Source organism: Budorcas taxicolor, chromosome 16 (genome assembly GCF_023091745.1).
Source record: "Budorcas taxicolor isolate Tak-1 chromosome 16, Takin1.1, whole genome shotgun sequence".
In the NCBI taxonomy this organism is placed as follows: Eukaryota; Metazoa; Chordata; class Mammalia; order Artiodactyla; family Bovidae; genus Budorcas; species Budorcas taxicolor.
Window position 1 is genome coordinate 34,877,355 of NC_068925.1, and position 21,339 is coordinate 34,898,693.

General features: G+C 35.2%; 1 protein-coding gene across 1 annotated transcript in view; it reads left to right on the forward strand.

Moving 5' to 3' along the window:
• Positions 1-21,339, forward strand: part of CEP170 (centrosomal protein 170) — a 96,217-nt gene that overhangs the window by 44,688 nt on the left and 30,190 nt on the right. The window contains exons 8-12 of the mRNA XM_052654025.1: positions 764-927; positions 1,114-1,407; positions 13,819-13,968; positions 16,709-16,835; positions 19,047-20,882. Coding sequence (XP_052509985.1) covers positions 764-927; positions 1,114-1,407; positions 13,819-13,968; positions 16,709-16,835; positions 19,047-20,882 — 2,571 coding nt within the window. The remainder of the gene's footprint in view (positions 1-763; positions 928-1,113; positions 1,408-13,818; positions 13,969-16,708; positions 16,836-19,046; positions 20,883-21,339) is intronic.

The window sequence follows — 21,339 nt, forward strand, 5'->3', positions numbered from 1 at the left end:
TTTTTATCTCGTTATATTTAGCAACATGCCATTTGTCTGGTAGGTTTATATAGGATTTCATAGTCTATGCTTTTTCCATGCTAGACCTTTTAGCATGCTTTATTTAACTTGTTGAAGCCACCAGAGTTTAACTGAGCACACATACAAAATTGCAAAAATTATAGCTAGAAAGATGTTTGTAAAGAATTGTATAGTAATTGGTGGAAACTGCAAATTTGCATTTTCATATATTAAAAAGGAAAGGAATGCGGTACTTTTTAAAGTTTTGAACATCACTGAAATTAACGATTCATTACACTTTTTTATTGCATTTGCATTCTCTTCTCCTGTGTAATGATAAGCATTTTGGTGGGATCACACTTTTTTCTGTCTTTTCCCTTCTAATGCTAAAGATAAGTTTTTGATTGTTTAAATAAGGTATAAGGTTTAAAGGCAGGATTAATATTTAATGTTACAAATACAGACTATCATAGATCTAGCACTGCTTATCTTTTAAGGCACTGATGAACCATTATAAAGTCAAAATTTGGAGAAAGAAAAGTAATCCTATTCAAGTGTTTATAAAGGACTCATTGTTGGTTGATGAAATTTGAATGTAAGCATTGCAATTGAGGGAAGTTTGCAGAGCCTGTTACTGAAAAGAACATATGACTTTGGATTGAAAGGGGGGAGGGGCAGAACAAGCAGCACTTTTGTATATGCTTTGATTTTCTACATAGGATTTTTTCCCGTCTCTATTATGCGGTTTCTTTTCTGTGTCCAGGAAACAAACATGATGATGGTACACAAAGCGACTCAGAAAATGCTGGGGCTCACAGGCGCTGTAGCAAGCGTGCAACTCTTGAGGAACACTTAAGGCGCCACCATTCAGAACAGAAAAAACTACAGAAGGCCCAGGCTCCTGAAAAGCATCAAGACCAAGCTGTTGTAAGTCAAACTGCTTTTATGATTGCATTCTTTGATGAAGACAATCCCAGAAAAAGAAGGTCATATTCTTTCACTCAGAGTACGGGAATCTTGTGTCAGGAAACTACTTATTCAGCACCACATACAAAACTTGAAAAAACAAAATCTCCAACAGCAGATGCCAAAGTGGTTTCTTTGTCTTTACAGACTAGCTCTGCGCACCACAGAGGGGGGCATGGTGTTCCACATGGGAAATTGTTAAAACAGAAATCAGAGGAGCCATCGGTGTCAATTCCCTTCCTACAAACTGCATTATTAAGAAGTTCAGGGAGTCTTGGGCACAGACCAAGCCAGGAGATGGATAAAATGTTAAAAAATCAAGCTACTTCTGCTGCTTCTGAAAAGGATAATGATGATGACCAAAGTGACAAGGGTACTTATACCATTGAGTTAGAGAATCCCAACAGTGAGGAAGTGGAAGCAAGAAAAATGATTGACAAGGTAAATAATTGGTATTAGTTTTCTCGTGGTATATTTAACTGTTGGAAATTATTAGAGGATATAAAATGTTTTCATGTAGTTAGTGTATTAAAACTTTAGGATTTTATTAGGGAACTGGAAACCTAACAATAAGACCAAAATACTTTCTGATTTTGTTCTGCTATATTCTGAATTTGCCTGAGTTTCATATGTAAAGTTCTGTACATCAAAGCTGTTTGGACCTGTTAAAGTTGTAATAATTTAAGATGGACTTTTTAAATGCTACATCTTGACCATGCTCACTTTGCATTTAAAAACTAAAAATCGAAGAAAACCAGATTACTGTTGACTGCATTAATATAAACATGAGCTTCAGTTGAAAATAGTTAAAGTTTTTATTTTTTTAATTTTATTTTGGAAGCAGATGAAAAGACATGTTTTAATCCATTTTATTCTTTCTCCTTAGTTTCTTCTCTTAATTTCTATTCACTGCTGTCTGTGGTGATAGAAAAGAAATGTATAAAAACAAAATCAGTGTGTTTATGATACTCTGAGTTTAACCAAGGGTATACCTAGTTATGATAGTTATTTACATTACAGATTTTATTTTTGATGTTTTTGATTAATGTGTATAATGATTGCTGTATGGTTTAAAAAGTAGTTTTGCCCCCAGTAATGAAAGATTGACTTTAGAATCTGCTGTATATTTTATCCCCTGGAAGACAGAAACATAAACTTGGCTAAGCATTAATCTCTTGTTTCAGTTCTTGTTACTTAGCATGTGAGCAGCATTAGCATCACTAGAGAGCCTGTTAGAAATACAAAATTTCCAGTCCATCTTAAATATAGTGAAAAGGAATCTGCTTTAAAAGTAGGGCTCATATGCAGATTAACATTTGAGATACACTAGTTCAGATGATGAGCTTAAACAGTGGTCTTTTAGAGAATAGACAAGGTAACCCATTGGGAAGCAGGAAATTATTAGCACTTATATTTATTTTTAATTTCATAGTTTTTAATTCTGTTTAAGAGTGTGTTCTATAATGTATACAGTGTCTGTATGTATATATATATAAAATTTCTAACATCCATCTATTGAGGAGCAAATGCTCAGAATTTTTCAGTGTTGGGGTATAGCACTCTAGACTTTCAGAAACCCATTAGTTTAGGAAATAGATATTATGATAGTTGTTAATAAGAGAAATAAATAAAAAAATAAAGAGAAATAAAGAAGTTTTTAAAAATTAACAAACAGATAAAGTAATATTTCTAATAATAGTAAAGGAAAGCTAAGAACACAGTTGTAGCAATAGAAAATGACTCAGTCATTTCTAATTTCATCACTGTGAATCAATAAAGACATTACTTTCAGATTAAAGTTAGTATATTGCTATTTAAGATACTGTCAAGTAGAAAATAAAAGGATAGGTTTTGGGGAAAAAAGCTATTAAGTGTTAAAATTCAGATTAATTTTATTCTAGTGTAGTTTTGTTTGATTTATGTATATTTCATTTATAGTTTATTGATGTTTCTCTATTAAAAGATCTTTCAGTGGGAGATTATATTGTAGTAGTCTAAAAATATGAACACTTGTAGACAGACAGATCTGTACTAGATGTACCAGATATAAGTACACTGAGTGAACACTAGATTGCAAAAAGAATTCAATAAAATATATGAGGCTTATTATTATAATGCTATCTTATGATAAAAGGTCTATAAATATTAGCTATGTTATTAACCTTATGAGTAGTTTCCATGTATGAATCTCTACACTAGGTTTTGATAAATCCTGGAAAGTTCCTCAGCATTGAAAAGGTCAAATCTGAAACTCAAATGGAAGTTAAAGTGCAAGGAAATAGCCTGGCCACAACAACAGAAAGTCAAGAAGGAAGTCATTGTTGGCAGTTGAGACTCTTGAAAAGTAAACTGCTGGATGAAGAAAAGGACCATAAAACCTCGTGTATACCTGCTGTCCATAATAAGCATCCTTTTTTTCATTTTCAAAAAGAGTCCCAATTTCAGTGACAAATTATTTGGTCACACTATGGGTAAAGAAAACCAAGAATCTAAACCAGGATTCATTTAAGGGAGTAATGTCAGAATGTGACTGAGTAGATAATTCAGTCATTCTTAGTTTGTATAAACCAGAAAACAAAGCTAAGGCCATAACTGTAGGGAAAAACAGGAGTCACTACATTATGTTGTGAATGCCAAAGAAAAAGTGCTGAGATTCTACTGGCTGTGGTTAAAGCTAGAGGTCAGATTCAGGCTGACTAAAGTCAGGCTCTGGGGAAACAAATGTCTGAAGAAAATGAAGTAACCTGTGAGCATGAAGAAAACAAAGACCCAAAATAGTCAGAATCAGGGCATAAGAAGGACTTTGGGAGGATGGGAGGAGATTCAGACATCATATCAAGTTGGTCGGGTAAGCTTTGTCATCTGTTTTCTCCCTTTTAAAGTTGGGGTGTGTGGGATGGAAGTGGGAACCATCAGCTGTTGTCCATCTGAATTTAATTGTTATTTGGGCCTGAAAACTTCAGTGTGGTCTCTTTCCTTTTTTACTCCCTCATTTGAGAGCTGGTTTATTTCATTAATTTTTTTCTCAACCTTTATTCAGCATCTGCCATGTGCCCAGCTTTGTGTTAGGAGAGAGAGAGATTGAAATGGAAAAGACAGCATTCTTCCCCACAAGAACTAAGTATATGGAGGCATGGAAATATACAAGTGAAAACATATGCATTAAAAATAGTATGGTAGATCCTTTGATGAGCAAACTGTTCAAGTAAGGGTACCAATAGCTTCCCTGAGGAGATCTCAGGTTAAATATCTTTTCCTCAGAGAAGTCTTTAGCTGTCCAATCTAAGGAAACACCCCTCCTCCACCCCTGTACTGTCAAATCAGCTTGTTTCATTTTAATCATAAGCTTTTTCACCATTTGATAGTTTCCTATTTATTTATTTGCCTCTCCGCTCCCCTATAATACACACACAAATACACACATGTGCAAGAATATAAACTCCATGACTGTAGGAACTTAGTGCCTGGCATATAAAATGTCCTCAGTAAATACCGAACTTAATTGCCAACCGAGCTCGTTTTAAAACATATGGGATTACTCCCATAATAGGCATGGTCAAGGAGAGTTTTTCAAAAATATGGAGCAATCTTTTCAAAAGCCCAGGAGGGTAGAGGCCTTGTTCAGAGGACCACAGTTACTTTCAGAGAGATGAGGTTGGACTAGACATTGACGGCCTCTCCATATCGTATTAAGGACTTTAGTGTTTTTGTTTTTCTTTTAATGCTGAATGCAGTTGTGAATCATTGAACACTTTTAAATCTGGCGGTGACATGCAAATCACTGTCATAAGTGTGAAGAATGGATTGAAACTTGGAAAGGCTGGAAGCAGAAAAGGTGATTAAAAAGCTACTGACATGTCCAGTAGTCAGTTAAATATAAATATCTGGATCTTAGGTAAGAGATCTGGGCTAAAATAACATTTTTTGGATTATAAGAGGGTAGCTGTGAATGCAAAATACAGATGAGATCATCTGGAAAGAGTGTATAAAAGTGAGAGGAGGCAAAGTACGAAATTCTTAGCAATACCAGTATAGGTGGACAAAGGAAGAAAAGTGAGTAAAGGAGGATCAAACGTAAGAGTAAGAGAAAACCAAAAGAACAATAGCACCTTGGAATCAAAGACAGAATAATAAAAGTGAGTAAGCAGCAGTTTCATATGATACACTGGCATTAAATATGATAAGCGCTAGAATGCCTTTTCAGTTTTTCCCCAAAGTACATTGTATTTCTGTGTCTAGAGATGATAAAGCAGAACGTATACGTGCCTTGCAACTCAGGAGAAGTTGCATACTGTTAAAGTAGGATCTCTTTAAAGAGATGATCAAGCTACAATGCCATTATCTTTTTCTGTGTCAGTTGTACTGTTACGTAGTTCAAGGGCACTGAGATATCTCTGCCCCAACCTCCAAGTTACGGGATGACAGCATTTTGGTTTATACTTCTGTGTCGTGTGTTTGTCAGTAGATAAAACTTATTGCATGCTTTGTCCCCAAATTTACTTTCTATAATATTAACGCAAATGTCTGTTATTCATGAAGAACTCTTAAGTTTTACATCTAAGCTTACATGGAGATGTGCTATAATAAGAAAGTGCTGTTAACTGCCTGGATTAAAGGTAATTATCTTCCGCTGCAATGATAGCCTCCCCTAGACTTCCCTCCTTTGACTTCCCTATAATAACCTAGAGAACCCATCATAGTACCAGTTTCTTTTCCCCACTCCTTCGTCCAAAACACTGCTAAGGGAAGAGGAGGATACTGTCAGGGCTACTTTATAGACTTTTAGGCTAAATGAGAAAGACTTGTAGTGAAAACAGAAAGCCAAATATTAAATGAAAAGAAAAAATATTGGCCTTTGTAGAGGGCTGAAGTTTCTTTTGAAAAAAGTATTTTTCTTCTCCATAAATTTCATACCATGGACCAGTTCTACCAGATACTTCTTTCCTGAGTTTTGATTCCCCCAATGCCTCTTGTTAGCATATCCTCTCCCTTCATGGGGCCTTGTATCTATCAGTGCTGATTCTGTAGGCAACAGGTGGTAGGGAAGAATCCAGAACCAGGAGAACTATACAGGACTGGAAACACAAAATGAGGAACATCGACAGCAGTGAGACATCCCAAAGGAAGTCAGTGCTGAGAACTTGGATCCAGGTATAAGCAATTTGGAATGAAGATATTCCAAACTCTATGACATTCACAGCAAGATTCTAGACTAGGTTCAAGTCAGAGCCAGGGAACTATGATAAAGCGGAGTCAAAATCTAGGTAAAGAGAGCCTGTTAGAACAGAGGAGGGAGGTATGTGCAGAGTCCACTCATATACCCAGTCAGGTGTCTGGGAACTAAAGGAAAAGAGATCAGACAAGAGCCTTGAGTAGTAGAAGAGGACCTTGATAATAGAGGCTGCATTTGGAATTTGACTTAATATTTTTTTTTCTAATTCCTATTAATCCAGAAATAATCTGAGTTAATATAAGGGCTGAAGCAAATAGTGGTTCTTAACAGGTAAATTCTGACAGCTTGATTTTTTTTTCTTTTATGTTAATCTTCTTTCCTGCTGTCTCTTCACTGAACAATTTAAAAAACAATTTTGTATCAGGAGAATTCAGTTTTGGTCACTCTGTTGATGCTCCTCTCCCCCTTTTAATACTCCATGTCCTTCTTAGGTACAAGAAACTCTTTACTGCTGTATTAACCCCCAAAGCTTCATAAGGAAACCCTCACCTTTTTTTCAGTTAAAAGCTTAAGATTTATTAGGTTTGCCCCGATTTTCCTTGTTCTACCACTGTAAGAGATCTTATTTATTTTCCTGGTTTTTAGGGGATTTTCACTTACTGTGCTCTAATCTAATAAGCTCTTCCCTGTGTGGTTTTTTGGTTTAGTTTTGCATGCCTACCTCCTTCTTATAATTTACTTTCAGAGGCTTTCTTTAACCACTCTATCTATAAAATAGCCCCAGCATTACCCTCCTATAATACTACCGTGATTTCTTTATAGAACTTACCTCTAGCTAGTTTATTTTCTCTCTGTCCTTTCTAGAATGATCTCATGTGCATTCATCATGTTTGTATTTCTTGTGACTAGAACAGTGCCTGGTATGTAGTAGACACTCAGTAATTATCTTGTGAATGGATAAATGAGAAAGAAAAATATTGACTTGATTTTTATGTTTATCAATATTTATATGTGGTTAGTTATATGTTAGCTAATTTATTTCAGTGAATTTATAGATTGATTAAATGCAGTAAGACCTCCACAAACAGATATTCCTATATTTTATGTGCTTAAATTTGTTTATATCTTGATTCCAAAATAACTTGTTAAAATGTATAATTTAAAATCTGTGTTTTGTAAGTTTTTCTTTGTAATGAGAAATATGAAAGCTGCAAAAGACTTGGGTTGGTTGCATCAGAAGAAATGTGTGAGTTTCAGGGGGATTGCTTTGATTAATAGAAGTCTAGAAATACTTTTCAGTTTCTATTAATACCCACTTAGGCACTTAATGCTTAAAAATCTGTTTGGCAAAGAAAGCATAAGATAGTAATTGATGAGCAGCCAGATTTTAGGTATGAAAGAAAAGAATGCATGACAATGAATTAAGCTATTAAAAGGAGAGAAGCTGGACATTTTAACTATAGAAGCATTAGATAAGAACTGAGTGTGATTTGAATATACAAAAGGAGGAACTAATGAAAAGAGAATGCTAAACAGTGATGAAAAAGGAAAAGAAGGTGGCTATAAGAGTCCAAAAGAATAGCAAGAATCAAGGATGTAGGATAGGTTCTGGGAAAGGACAGAGATTTACCCAGACAGATGAAAAGGAAGAAGGTAAGGTCAGATGGTTCCTTTGAGTTCAGTTCAGTCACTCGGTCGTGTCCGACTCTTTGTGACCCCATGAACCAAGCATGCCAGGCTTCCCTGTCCATCACCAACTGCCAGAGTCCACCCAAACCCATGTCCGTTGAGTCTGATGCCATCCAACCATCCCATTCTCTGTCGTCCCCTTTTCCTCCTCCCCTCAGTCTTTCCCAGCATCAGGGTCTTTTCAAAGTAGTCAGCTCTTTGCATCAGGTGGCCAAAATATTGGAGTTTCAGCTTCAACATCAGTCCTTCCAATGAACACCCAGGACTGATCTTCTTTAGGATGGACTGGTTGGATCTCCTTGCAGTCCAAGGGACTTTCAAGAGTCTTCTCCAACACCACAGTTCAAAAGCATCAATTCTTCAGTGCTCGGCTTTCTTTATAGTCCAACTCTCACATCCATACATGACCACTGGAAAAACCATAGCCTTGACTAGACGGACCTTTGTTGACAAAGTAATGTCTGTGCTTTTTAATATGCTGTCTAGGTTGGTCACAACTTTCCTTCCAAGGAGTGAGCGTCTTTTAATTTCATGGCTGCAGTCACCATCTGCAGTGATTTAGGAGCCCAGAAAAATAAAGTCAGCCACTACTTCCACTGTTTCCCCATCTATTTCCCATGAGGTGATGGGACCAGATGCCATGATCTTCATTTTCTGAATGTTGAGCTTTAAGCCAACTTTTTCACTCTCCTCTTTCACTTTCATCAAGAAGCTTTTTACTTCTTCACTTTCTGCCATAAGGGTGGTATCATCTGCATGTCTGAGGTTATTGATATTTCTCCCTGCAGTCTTGATTCCAGCTTGTACTTCTTCCAGTCCAGCATTTCTCATGCTGTACTCTGCATAGAAGTTAAATAAGCAGGGTGACAATATACAGCCTTGACATACTCCTTTTCCTATTTGGAACCAGTCTGTTGTTCCATGTCCAGTTGTGACTGTTGCTTCCTGGCCTGCATACAGGTTTCTCAAGAGGCAGGTCACGTGGTCTGGTATTCCCATCTCTTTCAGAATTGTCCAAGTTTGTTGTGATCTACACAGTCAAAGACTTTGACATAGTCAATAAAGCAGGAATAGATGTTTTTCTGGAACTCTAGATGGTGCCTTTAAAAATAAACAGGTAGGTGGCTCAGTGGTAAAGAATTCACCTGCCAATGCAGGAGATGTGGGTTCGATCCCTGGGTTGGGAAGGTTCCCTGGAGAAGGAAATGGCTACCCACTCCAGTATTCTTGCCTGGAAAATCCCATGGACAGAGGAGCCTGATGGGCTACAGTTCATTGAGTCACAAAAGAGTCAGACACGACTTAGTGACTAAACAACAAAGTTCACGTAACATTTACTGTATTAGCCATTTGAAGTGTACAGTTTATTGATTTTTAGTAAATTCACGTTGTTGTGCAACCATCAACACTATAGCTCCAGGACATTTTCATCACCTGATAAAGAAATCCCATGCCTATTAAGCAGTCACTCTGTCCTCAGGCTCCTGGCAGCCACCAGTCTAGTTTCTGCATCCGTGGCTTTGCTGCTTCTGGCCATGTCATATAAATGGGATCTCATAGCATGTGGCCTTCTGTGACTTGCTACTTTTCACTTTGTATAGTCTTTTCAGTGTTTGTCCATGCTGTAGCATGCATCAATACTTCATTCCTTTTTTTGACTGAATAATAAAAAAATAATAATGATGTGTGGATATACCAAATTTTTTAATCTGTTCACTCATTAATGGACATTTGGGTTGTTTCTACCTTTCAGCTATTGTGAATAATGCACCATGAACATGCATGTACTTGTGTTTATTTGTATATCATGCTGAATTATAATATATATCTCATACCCCCATTCTGAGCTCTTCTTTTATAACTTTGTCTGATTTTAAATTTCAAAATTGGTTAAAAATATGTTATAGAAATAACAGTGTTAAATGTTCAGAACCGTTTATTCCACTGAATTTGTCGGCTTTTGCATTTTAAAAATGAAATTAGATTTTCTTGGAAAACTGCAAGTTCACCTTCTATTAAATTTTCCTGATTTTGTTCCCTGATGTTAGTGGCGAGCATTCTGCATAATTCTTGAACTATTATGTGTCAAGTGATTTCCATAAGCCATGCGAAACTACTGTTGATTTGAACTAGTAGAGACTGGCAGATTCTTTACGGTCTGAGCCACTAGGGAAGCCCCATTTCCATTTCTGTGGGAGAATAAATTACGAATTTCAACTGATTTGGAAAAATTTTAAACTAATACATTGAGGACTATTGCTATTTTGCTCTGTATTAGTATTATCACGTTTGTATGCCTAAGTCTTCTCCTTTCCTCTACCCCTTTTCACTCTTCTCTCAGCTTTCTGTCACAAGAAGTGAGCAACCTATGTCTGAGGTTACCAAATGTAATTTGATCCCTCTTTCAAGTATTCGGTAGGTGTAATATTTACCCCCGTGAAAGTTAATCTTGGGTTTGATATACCATTATTCCCCCTTCTCCGACTTCCAATTTCAGAATTAGACACTGGACATTCTCAATATAGTCTGAACCTTTAACTAATTATGACTATAGTGATAATATGGTGGTGAAAAATCAAGGTCAAACTTTTCACAGGCTCACTTTGTGTTATACATGCTAGTCTTTTATCATCCCGAAGAATGTTTAGTTTATTTAAATTTAAAACTAAAATCTAAAAATACGGCCTAGTTCTTTTTTGTTTTAATTGCAGAATACCTCTGCTTGGTTCAAATGACATTCTGTTTTTTTGTTTTTCTTTTCCCCTAAGCTCCTGATTTAGACCTCAGCTCCTTGAGAGCAAGGACAACAACAACAACAACAACAACAACAACAAAATATATATATATATATGAGTAGGAGGTGGCAACCCACTCCAATATTCTTGCCAGGATAATGCCATGGAAGAGGGACCTGGTGGGCTGAAGTCCAGGGGGTCGCAAAGAGTTGGACACAACTGAGCAACTGAGCTTATATATAGTTTGTTTGTTTATTTTTTAAATGCCCTATGGTGAACCCACAACCTACAAATAATGTTACCATACCTCAGTAGCAGGTTGTTAAGACTATTTAAAGTAACCAATGAGATATAGCTGTGAAATCCCAAAGTGAGATGCTACATATCACATATATGTATTCAAAGGAAAAGATTGAGAACATGTTCCCTAATTCTATCTTTTCACCCTAAACCTAGAGGCTCCTAGAGGAGTCACAGGTCACTCCCCCATATAGAGATGCATCTGTCTGGATCAAGGGAATTATAGGGAAGAATACATGAAAACACTCCCAGCCCCTAAGGTAAATAAATAATTTTTAAACTGCCAGTACCAGAGAGCACAGAGTACAAGTTCAAAAAGAAATTTTCTGTTCCCATACCACTCCTGCTCCTTCCCCATGCCCTTTGGAAAAATTAAAAACTGACAAACTTAGGAGGAGGATTCTACTTCGGAAATATAAAAGTTGGACAGATATCTGCTCTTTCTTTCTTTCTCACTTTAAGCTTCTAATCTAAAACAGTTTCTAGCTGAATGAGAGGCACCCTGATTTTGTACTTTATCAAATTTGGGGGTTTAATTGAGCCCTGCATAGTGGGGAAGAGAAAAGATTCATGAGCCTAGGTTAACATAGTATGTGTGTAATATCACTGAGCCATCTAGGAAGAGAAAGTACAGATAGGTTGAATAACTGTTTGCAGTTAGTGATTTCAGTGACGATCACTTGGGGACAAAATCTAGAATGAAAAGATGAGAAAATCTAGCAAGCTTGGTCTCTGCTTTGAAGAGCCTTCAAATTGTGTTTAACTTATTGTATGCATGTCAGATTGTATGTACTTTTTCAGATGTGCAAAATACTATAGCTTTAAAGTACACAGAGTATAGCTGTTTCTGTCTGCTTTGTTTTCACATGAAAGTTGTAGATTTTTTATACTGAGACATGAAAGTGACAATTTAGATTTCAAGCTGAACTAGTTATTCGTATCATTAATTTTTCAAAACTATCAAAAATATAGGTATGAACTTTGAAGGCTTCCTTGCTCATATGGCAAGCACTTCTTCAGGCTGTATTACTTGTTGGGAAAATATCAATACATTGCTACTTCTCTGACAGATATGTGTATAGCTGTTAATAGCTCTGATGTTTTAAGAGGAATCTGTAGGAAGTCATGTGACTACACTTTCTGTACAGTTTCCGTCGCCTTCCCTAAAAACATTAGTTCTCTGTGTGTGTGTCTTTCATTATTATTTCAAAATAGCGTCAGAAGCAATTTCAAGAGATTTAATAGATTCGGAACTGCTGATGCTTAGATATTTAAGGAAATCAAAGTTTTGGAAGTCCATTTCGAGTATGGATTAGAATTAAATATCGTCAAATCAGAAATTAACTGAAGGTAAATTTTATATTAACGTGCCAGAGAGATACAACATACAAGTAATCACATGTGATTATTTTTATCTTCTTCTCAAAAACTTGAGTTGTAATTTTTTGTGTGATTATGCACATAAGGAAATAAGCTTCAGTAAATGTGGAGTTCAGTGACTTGAGTTAGAGATAATTTTAAAATTTTAAGGTAGTCACGCATAACTTAGTAGTTCTGATTTCTTTCTTTACAAGGGGAGTTGAAGGCAGAGCACATGGAAAGATATATTTAGTATGTCTTACTGCTATTTTTGTTAAACTTGTTAATTCTACTGTTTGGCAAAATGAAATGGGTTTGTTTTTCCCTTCTGTATACTAAAAAAAAATCATATTTGACTTAATAGTCAAACAATAATATCCAGTTTTCTCTTAAAGCAAAGAATATTTGAATTTTTGAATACTGAGTGGTTCAACAGAATATTAAATCATAATTCTTGAGAACTGTACAGTCATATTTGAATTAAATATTAAGTAATGACATCTAGTGGTAACATTTCCAAGTTCAGTGAATTTTGCAAATTTGATATTTGCTTTACTAAATGTAGACTTCAGAGTTTATCAGCTATCATTAAAAAGTACCATATCATTAAAAAGTTTTCTGGAAAATAGTTTAGCTTAAAGATTTTTTCCATTTTTGTAGAAAATGAAGGCTCTTTGATTTTATTCTAAAGCTCTGTTCTACAAAGTGCTAATTCAAGCACATGTTACCATTCTTCATTTTAATAATTAGAACCACAACTAATACCTATAAATAATAACCATTGGCAACCAAGTAGACTTAAGAGTAAAACAGTGTTAAAGTTTATATAAACTTTTCTCAGTCAATTCAAAGCCTTAGTTATGCCAATAAATGAGTAAGACTCAGGTAACTGCCCTTAAAGGTTCATGATTGATTGTTGGTCTCTGTGTGTAGAATGTTTCAGAAGTGTTGACTACAGACAGCCTTCTTATTGAAAATACTAACCTGTGTGAATAGACTCAGGAATCTGCATTTCAAACAAAGGCCTTTAAGTTTAAAAATTATGTTCTACTCTACACAAAGTTTAAGAATTATAGTATATTTTATACAAAGATCATACAATAAAGTCTGTTATTTAGTACCTGAGAAAATTATATGTATAAATTTAAATCATGTATGTACATATTAAGCACTTGTTAGGGAAGGAACAGATAAAGTCAACCATAAGCTTTAAGCTTCCAGCATGCTTCTCAAAAGCAGAGACAAGCTGAAGTGGTGTGGTACTCCATCCTAACACTTGGCATCTTAAAATGCTTAACATTATTAACATCTTCTAACAAAGCAAATGTAATATCCTGAATATCTCTTATTTATCAAATGGTACATTTGCTAAATGTTTAAAAAGGTTAGTTACATTTACATGAGCTACCACTGCTCTGTTTTCATCTCCAGCTGTTACTCCTATTGGATGTTACCCTGTCATTAAACAGGTTTCCCTCATTATTGAACTTACCTATGAAATTAAAATCCTGTTTTTTGCCTCTGAAGTTATTGACAGTGCTCACATATTAATCTGCTACTCAGAATCTCATTTATAAAATAATTTTCTCCTCCTAGGTATTTGGAGTAGATGACAATCAAGATTATAATAGGCCTATTATCAATGAAAAACATAAAGATCTGATAAAAGATTGGGCTCTCAGTTCTGCTGCAGTAGTCATGGAAGAAAGAAAACCACTGAGTCCACCTGGATTTCACATCTCAGAGGTATACACATCTTCCTCACATTTTTTACATGCGCACAATATAAATTTTCATCATTTGTTAATTACAGCTGACCCCTGAACCACACGGGTTTGAACTGCGCAGTTCCACTGTCACACAGATTTGTTTTTTCACTAAATACATACTACAGTAGTACACGATCCATGGTTGAATCCAAGGATTGGGAACCATGGATACAGAGGGCCACCTGCAAAATTATATATGGAGTTTTGACTTCACAGTGGGTTGGAGCTCTCATTCCCCCTCGGCCCTCACTTTTTTCAAGGGTCAGCTATATATTATTTTAAGCAGTTAATATATCCTCTTGTAAAACACTGTAATATCTTTTTTGGCAGTCAGTGAAAATGTTAAATTTCAGTTAGCAGTTAATGAGCTATATGCTCACTATCTCTGACATTGAGATAAAGTGTGTGTATGTGTATATATATATATATATATACACACTGCATACACTTCCTAGAAGGTCATGTATTTGGAATGAAAAGATCTATCATGCAAGGTTGTGCCTGATACATACAACTTAAAAACCTAAATAAGTGCCCTTGTAGTGCATCCCAGGATGCAACTAGAAAGGGTGGCTTGGTTGATAGTTTCAGAGTCAGTGTAGCATAGTAGAGCTTCTAAGACCTGAGTGCAAATCCTAGAACTGCCACATCTAACAGGGTACCTTTGAATCAGTCGTTTCCTCTCTTCTCATCTTCAGTTTTCTTATCTATGCAAGTGGTATTTTTCTAAAACCTATTTGCAGGGAAGGATATGAAGGATAGAAAGTACCCAGCAGAGTAATTGTCTTAGATTTCTGTAGTCAACAAATGTTTATCCCTTTTCTAGAAATGTTATTAGAATTTCATTGTACACTAATATATTGGAAGAAATGTAAAAAAAAAATATATGACTGAGAAGTATTATAATTTATTCAACTAACAAGATCTAACATTCAGTAGAAGCTTTCTGCATACCATTTTACAAATAATGAAACTGAAGTCTGTAGAAATTAACTTGGTCAAGGTCTTGAAACTCATATCTTGTGAGGCCAGAATTTGAACCTTAAAGAGCTTTGATGTGTTAACCCTTTCTCTTATTCATTATATTACCTTTCATTATCATTCAGGTAATTCATTATATTACCAAAAAATGAGTTAATTTAAAATATACAAATAGTAAATATATATTAAATATAAATTAAATCCTAAGGTATAAATAAAAAAATACAAATGAAGTATTTGTATGAAATGTATTCTTTATAGTCAACTAAATTCAGATATATATTTGCTTATTAATATAAAATTTTTCCCTTTATGGTCTGTTATTTCCTGAAACCTGTCAAAACAATTTTATTTTGATATTTGTCAAGATGCTTAATTTACTTATTGAAAGCAATTGATACTTACTCAAAGCAGTGTTTTGGTATTCTGATTAATTTAGAAAGGGTGCTGGTGACTGTGAACTTGTTGGACTCCCTCTTCTCCTCTTTATCCCCTCAGCCCATGCCAAGTAAATTTATATATAGCCCAAGTATGTACCTGCTTTTGAAGGAACTACCTAAACTAGCCATTAGAACAGTCTTCACAGAATGGGTCTACATAAATGTGTGTCTTTGAAACCCATTCTGTTGTGGGTATTCCTAGAGTGATGTGAATGGCTCTGGTACCTCCTTCAGTCTCAGAACTGTGAACAACTCCCACAAAATCTTGGCAAGAATTCAGAGATTCAGCAGGCTTTGGTATCTTTAGGCTTTATTGTATGTACGTCACTTGTATGCAACTTACTATTTTAATCCATTGTTTTTGAAATCATATAGTATATAGTCTTATGAAATATTCATCAGTTTTTAGACTGTCATTTGACACACTTTTAATAAAATGCTTTCTGAAATAATTCAGAATAAAATTTGATCAGAGCTTTCCAATTCTTAGTTATTATTACAGATTCAGTACTGAGCATTGACTTAAGTTTCTAGTGAGGAAACATTTTTTTCTATACACCTAGATCTTCCATCTTAAATACATAGACTGACCTGGGCTTAAGAATTATCAATATATAATCCATATATGTGGAACCATATCATGAATTAAATTCTGTTTCACACTTGACTAATCATTTGCCTTAAAGACAGATCTAGATGGGAGAGGTCTATGTTCAGACTAGTTATACAAAAATTCTTAAAGATTTGAGTGATTTCTAGCTTCTTCTGAAAATACTAAGTATTGTAGAAAGAAGCCTGAAGCTTTGGGCTTGTATTTGAAATCCCTGAAGACATGACCTGGTAGATTTTAATATGCCCTGAGAGTGTGGAACCAGTCTGATTTATGGAATCATTTAAAGGACCGAAGAACAACTTAGAAATAGGTCTTAGACTCTCTGTTCAATAGAATGGAGTAGAACTAACTTTTCTGTGGTAGCCATGAAGCTATTGTAGTACACTTGAGTTTATTTAGCAGCAGTAAATTTTAAGCTCTAAGAGTTTATTTTAGTACCATTGTTAGTATTTAATAAGTACAGAAAATTTTACTACATTCACAGTAATAATCTTGTAGTTAAAAGAGATGCCCTAGAAAATCTTTATATATAAGGAAATATAACAAATGATAATATATCAATGTGAGGTTTAAATATTGTTTATATGATATGTTAAAGGGAATTTAATGACTAAATGAAATTCTCTGAACATGAGAACAGACTTGACAGACTAGCATTTCATTCTTTTATTTCTCTCCTTTAGGAAGGTACATCTTCGTCTGGAAACAAGCGTTGGGTTTCACAATGGGCTAGTTTGGCTGCCAATCATACAAGGCATGATCAAGAAGAAAGAATAATGGAGTTGTCTGTACCTGTTCCTTTAGAGCATGGTATTTTCTTTCCTTCTTTTTTTTTTTTCTTTTGTGAACCATACATCAGTTTTTAAAATACTATAAGCTAAGTCTGTGCAGTGAGAAGTGAATTAAACCTAAATAAATATATTCACATAGTCTCAAGCTACTATATATAGATTTTATTTTCACTAAAACTGCAGATGTCATTAATGTAACCCTAACTGGAAATAGAGGTAATTTGTAGATGAAGCATGTGTGTGTGTACTCACAAAAACTTATATATGACTATATGTATATTACATATATACATGTGAAAATTTAAAAGTAAGACTAATATAGTTCCAAACTCTCTCATTCACTAACACATCAAATATTTAAATGCCACTTTTTTCCATATGTTCAATGAAGAAAATTTATGTAATACAACTTAATTTACTAAATACATCTTTTGCAAATATATAATATGATTTTTATTGCTACCTTTTTACTATATTTCTGTGAACTGAAATATAGAATCTCTGAAAAAACAAAAATTATGATGCCTCTTAATGATTTTATTATTAGATTCAGTTCATTACATTCTTCATTAAAAAATAAAACCCTCAGGAGAATTTGTATGTGGTTTTTTAATCTATTTTCTTAGATGTGTTATCGCTGGAAGTTGAAATAGAAATTTATTTTGTGTTTATTGTGGCAACCAAAAATCTTTTTAGGAATTTTGTAAACATTAGTCAGCAACTATTTGAGCAAGGTACACAGCAGTGTACTAGAAAAGCTGTATGATTTGTCATAAAAATTAGAAGTAATTTTTAATATTACCAAAAATCTTTGGAAAGATAGCATGATTTTCAGATTGGTTCACATAAACTGAATACTGTTTGGGGAACAAAAAAGCAAGTCAGGCTAGAGAAATTTATAAAGAATCATTATAAAAGTATTATTAGCTGTGGAAAGCAAAATTCTACCCTTGTTATAAAAATTAATAATACTTGGCTTCCATTATTTTATTCCTGTTTCATCATGTTCTAAATGAGCTTACTTAGATAAGCTGATAAATCTACTTAAAATGTTCTTGTCAAATACTCATTGAGTGTGTGTTACGAGCCAGGACAGTGTGAGAAATGCTAGAAAAGTACAAAAAGATAAGATAGCTATAACTAAATAAGTTTAGTGCTTCAAGTAGTACTGTGGAGATAAGACATAACCAAATAACATGATCATTTGCTAAATTAAAGTTACATTAGTAAGTTATTAAGTATTTTTCTTCATTATAGCCATAGTATAGCTATGAAATTTAGATGCTAAAATTTTAGAATTATAAAGGGATGACCACAGAAGCTATATCTAGTATCTTTTTTCCACTTAATACCCAAAAGATTTAAATGCTTTATATGTCAATTTATATTTCCCTAAAAAGATCCCTTTTCTCAGAAATACATTTTATTTATAAACAGGAAAGTACTCCTTAAGTAATATTCTCAAAGTTTCTCACATGGAAACGTTGAAGTTATATATTTTCCCATCAACTTCTCAGTTTGAGGCTTTAATATACCAGAAGATCATAATTTAAAAATAACTCAGTTAGTGAAATTATGACAAGTCCTGTCACCTTTTTCCTTTCCTACAATTGTTAAAAATCTTTTAATTAACTTTGAATTTTTTCTTTTAGAAAACATTGTTTAAAAAAAATAAAATAAAGAGAAAACATTGTTAAAGTTCTACATTTTCTGTTTTATTAGGAAATCCAGACTTGTCATTGTTTCAGTAGATAATGATGCTCATTAAAATTTAGGTATATTATTATTCTTTACTATGTAGTTCAAAGTATAGCATATAAACTGTTCATTAGACATTATTTTTACACTTCTATATATACTATGCAGAGTCCATTTTTTGTGAGTGAAATTTCACAGATGGGACAAGTCACAAAAGCAAGAATGTGAACTTCTCTTCCATTAATGACATTAAAAGAAAAAGAGAGCAACAGATGTAGGTTTAAGATAAGATGACCCTAATTTTCATCTCATAAAATTTGCTCCTTGACTCCTGTTAGTAATATAGCTATTTGTGCATCTCAGTGTTGCATTTTCTTTTTCAATTATACTGTCAAAATGTTGGCTTATTTCTTCAAAGTTTTACTTTATACTTAAGCCACTTCTTAACTTCAGAATCTAAGGTAATATGACATTTGTTTTATTTTCACATTTTTGCCCCAGTAAGTTCCTTTTTTGTTGTTTTCTTTTACAGATACAGATATCAGTGAATCTGGCATTTCACTGAGAAGTACCGGCTCAGCAGCTTCCTTGGCTAGTCAGGGAGAGAGAAGGAGACGAACCCTTCCCCAGCTTCCAAGTGAAGAAAAGTCTCTTGAGAGCTCCAGAACAAAGGTTATAGCACAGAGGTCAGAGATAGGAGAAAAGCAAGACACGGAGCTTCAGGAGAAAGAAGCACCTGCACAGGTATACCAGAAAGATAAACAAGACACTGACAGAGCCTTGAGTAAGACGAACAGGGCGGTAAATGGTGAGACTCTTAAAAATGGTGGAGATAGTAAAGCCCTGCTTCACTTAGGCAGCTCTTACTCTGGGAAGGAGAAAAGTGAAACTGATAAGGAAGCTTCTTTGGTAAAGCAAACATTAGCTAAAATCCAGCAACAAGAACAAAAGGAACAGGCACAGTGGACACCTACTAAATTATCTTCTTCAAAAAACATTGCGGGTCAGATAGATAGATGTAGGGAGGAGTCTTTTAAGCAGGAGTCACAGCCTCAAGAAAAAATTCCAGGACTTTCTGCAGGCAAAGGAGAAAGAGCAATACAAAACGAGGGTAAGAGAAGAAAAGCTGAGGAAATTCTGAAAAGTCAGACCTCAAAGGGAGGAGACAAGAAGGAATCCTCCAAGTCGTTAGTGCGACAAGGAAGCTTCACTATAGAAAAACCTAGCCCCAACATACCCATAGAACTTATCCCCCATATAAATAAACAGCCTTTATCAACACCCCCTTCCTTAGCATTAACAACAGCCAGCAGAATAAGAGAAAGAAGTGATTCTATGGATACTGATTCTAGTATGGACACAACTCTTATTCTAAAAGACACAGAAGCAGTAATGGCTTTTCTAGAAGCTAAACTGCGTGAAGATACTAAAACTGATGAAGGCCCAGATACTCCTAGTTATAACAGAGACAACTCCATTTCACCCGAATCTGATGTGGACACAGCTAGTACCATCAGTCTGGTTACTGGAGAGACTGAAAGAAAGTCAACCCAAAAGCGAAAGAGTTTCACTAGTCTTTATAAAGATAGGTGTTCCACAGGTTCTCCTTCCAAAGATGTTACAAAGTCGTCATCTTCGGGTGCTAGGGAGAAAATTGAAAAAAAAACAAAAAGTCGTTCTGCAGATATAGGTTCTCGGGCAGAGGGTCGTAAATTTGTGCAGTCCAGTGGAAGAATAAGGCAGCCTTCAGTAGATTTAACAGATGATGACCAAACCTCTAGTGTACCTCACTCGGCCATCTCTGATGTTATGTCATCTGACCAGGAAACTTACTCTTGTAAATCTCATGGAAGGACTCCACTTACCTCAACTGATGAGCACGCACATTCCAAACTAGAAGGAAGTAAAGTAACTAAATCCAAGACTTCTCCTGGAGTACCTGGTTCGTCCAGTAAATCCACCACTCTCCCAAGGCCACGACCCACCAGGACTTCCCTCTTGCGCAGAGCCCGACTCGGTGAAGCTTCGGACAGTGAACTTGCTGATGCTGACAAAGCATCTGTTGCTTCTGAAGTGTCCACAACAAGTTCGACATCCAAACCTCCCACAGGAAGGCGTAACATTTCTAGGATTGATTTGTTGGCTCAGCCTCGTAGAACAAGGCTTGGCTCATTATCGGCTCGCAGTGACTCTGAAGCAACGATCTCTAGAAGTAGTGCCTCTTCACGGACCGCAGAAGCCATCATTAGAAGTGGAGCCAGATTAGTACCTTCAGATAAATTTTCTCCTAGAATTAGAGCTAACAGTATCTCTCGACTATCCGACTCCAAGGTCAAAAGTATGACCTCAGCACATGGCTCTCCTTCAGGTAAATTGGATCCAGACTTTTTATATTAGTGTATTTCTTTTATGTTTTGGGACTTCTTTGAAAAATTGTTAGTGTCGATTCCCAAAATTTTCAGCAGAAAGATCATACTGTAGAGGGTTTTGTTCCTTAAAAAGTCACCTTAGTTAGCTTGAAAGTGAAGTGAAAGTGTCAGTTACTCAGTTGTGTCCAACTCTCTGCGATCCCATGGACTGTAGCCCACCAGGCTGCTCTATCCATAGAATTCTCCAGGCAAGAATACTGGAGTGGGTTGCCGTTCCCTTCTCCAGGGGATTTCCTGACCCAGGGATCAAACTCGGGTCTCCTGCAATACAGGTAGATTCTTTACCTTCTGGGCCACCAGGAGGAAAATTCAGAAGTTATATACACTTCCATTTAAAGTCCTGGTACAAAATAGTGAATTCAAAATTGGAAGTATATTGAACCAATTTGAGAATTT